The sequence below is a fragment of the Helianthus annuus genome, chromosome 9, assembly GCF_002127325.2.
Source record: "Helianthus annuus cultivar XRQ/B chromosome 9, HanXRQr2.0-SUNRISE, whole genome shotgun sequence".
Classification (NCBI taxonomy): domain Eukaryota; kingdom Viridiplantae; phylum Streptophyta; class Magnoliopsida; order Asterales; family Asteraceae; genus Helianthus; species Helianthus annuus.
Window position 1 is genome coordinate 120,150,873 of NC_035441.2, and position 6,613 is coordinate 120,157,485.

The 6,613-nt window shown below is 34.8% G+C and overlaps 1 protein-coding gene across 5 annotated transcripts; it reads left to right on the forward strand.

The window, feature by feature from the left end:
- The first annotated feature begins 1,280 nt into the window (after positions 1 to 1,280).
- On the forward strand, positions 1,281 to 5,956 carry LOC110878387 (zinc finger CCCH domain-containing protein 6). Of its 5 annotated transcripts, none has more exons than XM_022126685.2 (6): positions 1,281 to 1,466; positions 1,610 to 1,762; positions 2,092 to 2,241; positions 5,240 to 5,353; positions 5,464 to 5,625; positions 5,780 to 5,956. In XM_022126685.2, exons 3-6 carry the CDS (start codon positions 2,212 to 2,214, stop codon positions 5,852 to 5,854), a joined length of 381 nt encoding a protein of 126 aa, XP_021982377.1. In that variant the 5' UTR covers positions 1,281 to 1,466; positions 1,610 to 1,762; positions 2,092 to 2,211; the 3' UTR covers positions 5,855 to 5,956. The 5 variants fall into 5 exon arrangements, with proteins under 5 accessions (XP_021982377.1, XP_035833434.1, XP_021982379.1 ...); XM_022126684.2 differs by having other exon boundaries at positions 1,282 to 1,466; positions 1,610 to 1,774; XM_035977540.1 differs by having other exon boundaries at positions 1,282 to 1,466; positions 1,647 to 1,774.
- The last annotated feature ends 657 nt before the right edge of the window (positions 5,957 to 6,613 follow it).

Sequence of the window (6,613 nt, forward strand, 5' to 3'; positions counted from 1 at the left end):
TTTACATCAACCTTTAATATTAAAAATCAATTAACAGTTCCATTATTCTAACACCACCACCCTTAATCAGCCATGCTAAGATAATTAAGAAACTCACACATCTCTCAGGGTCCTCACCAGGGCCGGCTATCCCCATGTGCAGGGTGGGCTTGAGAACAGGGCCCAAATCATTAAAGGGCCCAATAATTTTTTAATTTTCTTTATTATATATAGCCCAAATTAGTACAGGCCCAAACCTTTGTAAAGAAACCCAATCTGATAACCGATAACAGGCCCCAAATCATTAAATCCATAATACATACAATTGCCGTTGCTGCTCAGGAAACCAAACGTCGGTCACGTCTGCACGAGGGATTTTTCTGATCTTGATCGAACACAAGTACACAACAGTTTGCCAGCCAGATTCATCATCATCGCAATTCGCAGATAATAATCATCATCATCATCCGCAGATTCGCAGGAGCCAGGAGGCATTTGTTTGTTGATTTTTGTTTGTTGTTATCTGTTACGAGTCGCAACCACGGTTTCGAGTTGCACCTCATATGAGTCGCAACCAGTTACACCTCATCTGAGTCGTAGCCAGTTGCATCTTGATTTCGACAAAATATGGCTTATTGTATCAAAAATCATGAATGATTATTCATTATATTGGGTGGATACAGTTTATGTGTATTAACTGAATGTTTTGGATTAAGCCATATTTTTGAAAGAATAATCATTAATCATGGATACAATTTATGTCTATTAGACCATCCGTAGTGGGGCGTGATTTAAAAAAAAAATTGAAAAAAAACGCCCCTCCCCCCACTGCACCCGGCGTTACCGGGCGTTATTTTCGCAAAAAATTGAAGTTGGCGTTTTAATTAAAACGCTTAAGATGCACATGGTGGGGGTTGACTAGCCAATGGGAGGCTTCCAAGTAGTTTCTTTTTTTTAAACATGCACAGGGACCGAAATATCACATGCCCATTTTGTTTTGTTTTTTTTTTCTAATTGGAAGGGGCGTTATTGGAATAATACCCCACTACGCCACTTTTAAAATAATGCCCCATGCTGATTGGGATGACACGTGTCGGATAATGCCCCATGGTGGGGGCATTATTTTTCTAAACCACTACAGGTGGTCTTAACTTAATGTTTTGGATTAAGCCAAACTTTGACACTTTTTTTTGGTAAAACATAAGATTGGTGACTAGACCGGGTGTTTCTAGGCCTGTACTGGTTCAAGTTGCTAGTTGGGCTAGTTCCTTTTTAAACCACATATTCTAAAACTTGGTGCACTTGATATGGATAAAAGGGACACTTAACAATAAACAACCATATATATATTTTTAAATTATGCAGATCATCCATAACCCGGGGTTGTGAACGTCCATCGGTGATCTGGCAAATCCTTCAGAGGGGTAAGTAAGTTCGAGAGCTTTGCTTCAAAAAACGTTAGGAGAACGACACTGTTTGCTTAGCAAGTAAGTTCGATACTTTGATAATTTTTGCTACACTATTTTTGTTAATTTGTTTTATCTATTTAATAACAATTATCGCATTATTATGAATTTTTAGTATTTATATATATATGATTGAATGATTGATGAGTTTATGTTATGTAAAGATTTGCGAATAGGGCCCAAATTTTTTATCTCGAACAGGGCCAAATTTTTTTCTGTGATTTTCGGAGACGGCCCTGGTCCTCACCAAGAGCTCAGGGGGATTGCCGTGGATCCCTCTACCCAACTACCATTAACAAGGATTTTTGTAGATTGAGGTATAGCAGCAGGTGATATTTCCTACAAAAGAATCCGATTTTCTTCAATAAACTTTTTTTTATTCATTTAATTTGAAAGCAGAACACTAAAGAGAGAAAATGACCTCAAGAATTGGATTTGTTGCTGCTCCAACTCTTACGTACACCATTAATGCTAGATTCTTTACAAGTCCACAGAACTTAATATATTTTTAAACAGAAAATATTAGAATTGCGATTATAATAATAATAATAATAATAATAATAATAATAATAATAATAATAATAATAATAATAATAATAATAATAAACCAGTTAATGTTAAGTAATGAATGATAGTTTTCGTTCAGGTGTTTCTGCAGAACATATCATTCCCCAGTGTGAGTTGCGAAGCTGACGTGGCTTTACCAGTATACCTTCTCATCCAATTGGCAAGTTTAATCTACACAAGTGGGAGACTGTGAATACATATGTTAATTGGTTCAATGCTCATTGTAAAGGTAAAAAAAAAAGATTAATACCAAGATAATTTTAGAAAGAGATTATAAAAAAGATTATCTGACATGGCAAAGAAAATGACCTGTTAACCTCCAGTTCTAGAGCCAACTGAGTTGGCTTGCCCCGGTTCCCGGTAGCAAGCGAGTACTTAAGGCTGGCCGCTAGTAATTGTTTTCGCCTTTAATTTCAAGTTACAATGTTTCCCGGTATTAACACTCTACCTCATCCAGATAACTTCATTAGACACAAATAATAACTTTTTTTCGGAAGAAAGGTCGATTAAGCGAGGAAATTATGAACCTTCTGAGCATAGTACCTCCATCTCGTGTGAGCTTCCTGGATAGCTGGATCATTCATCAGAAATCAAGTTCTTAAAAAATAAAAAGATAAAAACATTCAACTCATAAAATGTTCTATGAAAACGGACCATATGTACGAAATAATACAAATCCTTTTATGATATGGTACGACAACGCATAAAATGGCATGAAATAATACAATATCGCAAAATGGTTAAAAGGGTCATTTGGTACATGGTCAAGTTTGGCTAGGTTGACCCACCAATACCTTTTCATCCGTTTTTTCTATCCGTTCAGTAAATAAATTTAATGTACCGAAAGCACATTATTACAATGATAAATGAATTTTCAATAAAGCCCTTTATGAGGTCTATGCATTAAAAATAGATACACTCTCAACAACTTATGACAGCCCAACCCAGTTACCTTTTAAGCTAAATTTTCTTTTATTCACCCATTTGACCCATTAACATAACCAAATTGACAAGTTCATATTTCATAACTAAATGGGTCAAAATAAACGCCTCTAATCACAATAAAGTTTTCATTTTTCCAGAAACAGCTTAATAATTTATTAATTATAGCACTTTTTCTTTCTATATATTGTTAAAAATAGAAAAACAGACGAAAAAGATGTTTAGATCAAACAAGTCTACCCAATTCAACATCATGAACTGCCCACTATGTCCTCTATATCCCTTTTGACATATTCACCAATATTATAATGATTAAATACAAACCTTACGAATCAGCAGCATAGGGATTCACTGTGAAACCTACAGTTAACTCTGTCATACAAGCACCTGTAAACACGTCGAAAGAACACTAATTTTCCAGGTTAATGGATTCAGTAACATGTGAACTTGCCATGTAGAATTGTAGATTCATTGGCCTCGTTTGTCGGTTTTAAATCCATTAAAGAAGGTTGCATATATTCATCTACCAGTCTAATAAGAAAATGCTATTATTATCGAACACGATCTGCTGTTCTCAGTTCCTGCAACAATCATCTGTTTCTCCTTGTAAACTTTAAAGATGCGAGTCCCTCTGTTCAAAATTAAAGTCACATTTGCAAAAGAAGTAAGCCCGTTGATATTGGTATTCATTTTCCCAATTTCATTACCAATTTCACAATACGTCATGTTACTATTCTCAATTCTGAAAATTTAATCTTTATTTCCTGTAAGAAATTTAAGAAAATGCGAGTATTTATTATACTCATCAATGCATGTGAATCATTTACATCAAATGAATATTTAAACCATATTTACTTTTGAGACTCTTATCAGACATAACTTGAGCGATCATTGTCTGCAAGTTTTTTTCTGTCCTTAATAAAGAGAATTATGGACGAATAATCAGCAGTTGAATATTTTATTAAACTACTTGACAAATCAAAACCTTGCATTGATAACGAAACGTGCATCTGTATTAGTGAGGGTTGTGGTGATTAATAGCTAATAGCAGAATATGATAATAAAGTAATGGCATAACCGTGGTAGTCATAGATTGGTTCAATTTAAAACGAGTGAAAGAGACAACTCACATGTAGCATGCCTCTGCAAGTGTGGATCTGCTCTTTTTTTTCACAATCACTATGGTTGGCATTAATCTATGGGATATCATTAGCGTAGGCTTCTATCAAGAATGCAAATGCAATAAACGTTTAGAAACCGAAACTGCAACAAAATTATTGTTTAGTACACAATAATATATGTATACACACACAATATTATAGAAGTTAGTATTATCTAGACAATATCAGCTAGGATATGGGAAAAGATGCATGCATATATCGGCATGACAGAAGAAGGTTACCTACGATTTTTTTTCCTTAAGAGCTCATTTCACTTCCAAAATGGAATTATAGAGCTCTAAGTTGGAATATATCCCCATCATTTCATACTCTGCTCCCTTTAAATTTTTACATCGATCAAGTTCGTCTCACGGGCTTAGGCACGTCACTCTCCCTTATATAAAATCCTTACAATTGCAAGATTTGGTGGTGTATAGGTGTAAAAAATGTTTAAAAAATACAATGGAGTGCAACCTTTCAAGATGAAGGAATCTTCTTCTTTTGATATTTTCTATTGTGCTAATTAATGATTTGATAAATTCATTTAGAGGTAATGAATTTGCAGAACATGTTTAGAGGTAAATGCCCTGTAGTAAATTGTATTATCTTCTTGACCAGGGCAAGATGAACTGTTCGTTCTACATCCGTACTAGTATGGGTGGTTATGGTGCATTCTGTAGTAGGCATGTAAACGAACTGAACGTTATTGAATTGTTTAGTGGCAAGTTCGTTTATTTAATAAGCCGATGAACATGAACAAAAATAATAGCAAAAATATTGTAGAATCAACTCAATCATACCTTTTATTTCCCCTAATAATAACCAATAGTTTCCCCCATTTGTGCATCAAAATCTTGTATTGGATAATAACCAACAAATTTTGACGTTTTTTGATTTTGTTTCCCATTTTTTTTTTTCGAAACGTTACCCCTATAAGGATTTTTCAGATCCGCCACTATACAATTTTGAGGTCAAAATTTGATGTATGTCACTTGAACTGATCACATAATAAAGTTACACCCAGAGGTGAATTCGTTATTTGCATTAACATTATATATGCATATTACCATTAAGAGAGTTCCTTTATAGTTTTACATGCTTCTTACCTTTTCACACGTGCTGCAGTTTTACCCAGCTGGTCTTTGCAAATATGGGGATTCATGTAGATTCAATCACTCCATATTAGAGGCTGACAATCTTCCCTTGCAAGTTAACTATCTTGGTTATCCTAAAAGATTGGTAATTTATTTCAATAGATCTTGTCTACCGTGCTAATTAGATGATTTAAGAGTTGCAGAGCATGTTAGCGATAAATGGTCTATAGTAAACTGTATTACCTTTGTGACCAGGGCAAGATGAATTGTTCTTTCTACATGCGTACTGGCATGTGTGGTTATGGTGTATCCTGTAGGTTTCACCACCCTAATCCTATCGTGATTTTTACTCCTGGACCGATGAGTAACCACAAAGAAGCTGTGAATTTGACTCAATCACACCTTTCATTGCCTCTGGTAACAACCGAAAATTTCTCATTTGTGCCTCAAAAATATTGTATTGAGTGGGTACAATGATACCTATTTAGTAACTTTTAACCTCAAGTTCTTTCATATGTTGGTAATTCTTTGCAAGGCATCTGATATTATAAGTGCTTTACGATATAAATAGGCACCAAAAGGCAAAGAAAAAATTGAAACCGCTGAGGATTATACTCCAAAAAAGAGAGCCTTGTGTTCTCAATGATATTGCTCTACCAATAAGCCCTGTAAGTATTTAAATCTCTAAAATGTGACGTGAAGCATTGTTCCTTTTATGTTATTTCAATCAACGAATCTTTAAATGATAGCATGTTGGTTGTATCGATTACAAAAAGAAGCTATGATGGTCATGTATTTTTATTTTTGTGATATTCATCAAAAAAGGGAAAGAAGGTGTGTTGAAATCATGAAAATATAGGTCTATGTAATTAGGGTCGTGCCTGTGCATATGACCATCCCAAGAAGCATTCATCATCGCGTGGATCCACTTCAGCGTCTCCTTCCTGTGTTAAGCCACAGGAGAATGTCACATTATAGGAATAAGTTTTAGGCCATGATGTAGTTATCCATATATGACGGTTTTCTATTCACTAATCTTTCTGCTAGGAACATTTTTGGTTCTTTACTTGGCTTATAAAATATAACCTAATAAGGGTAAGACTTAAGATGTGCCTTTGGAAAAAATACATTCCTTGTTTTCTCTATTTTCATGAACATGAACTTTTTTGTTTCGTCGATTGCTTGTTTTCTTTAACGATACCATGATGGCCATATTTAGTAGAGTAACTTTCCCTTCAAAACCATCAACTATTCTAAGGAGCTAACGTCTTAATATTGTGATACGGTTGCCATACATCTATAATCCGCCCCTTATTGTATATTAGTTCTAGTTTTACTTTCTACGCCCCGCTTGCGGTATGTGCATATAATGTATATATTTGTGGGCGCTCGGGGGGCAAAAGTG

Coding starts and splice junctions, on each gene's coding strand:
- LOC110878387 (XM_022126685.2), top strand. CDS start 2,212: ATGTTAATTGGTTCAATGCTCATTGTAAAG. Junction 5,354..5,463: donor TTGGTTATCCTAAAAGATTG/GTAATTTATTTC, acceptor CTTTGTGACCAG/GGCAAGATGAATTGTTCTTT. Junction 5,626..5,779: donor CACACCTTTCATTGCCTCTG/GTAACAACCGAA, acceptor CGATATAAATAG/GCACCAAAAGGCAAAGAAAA.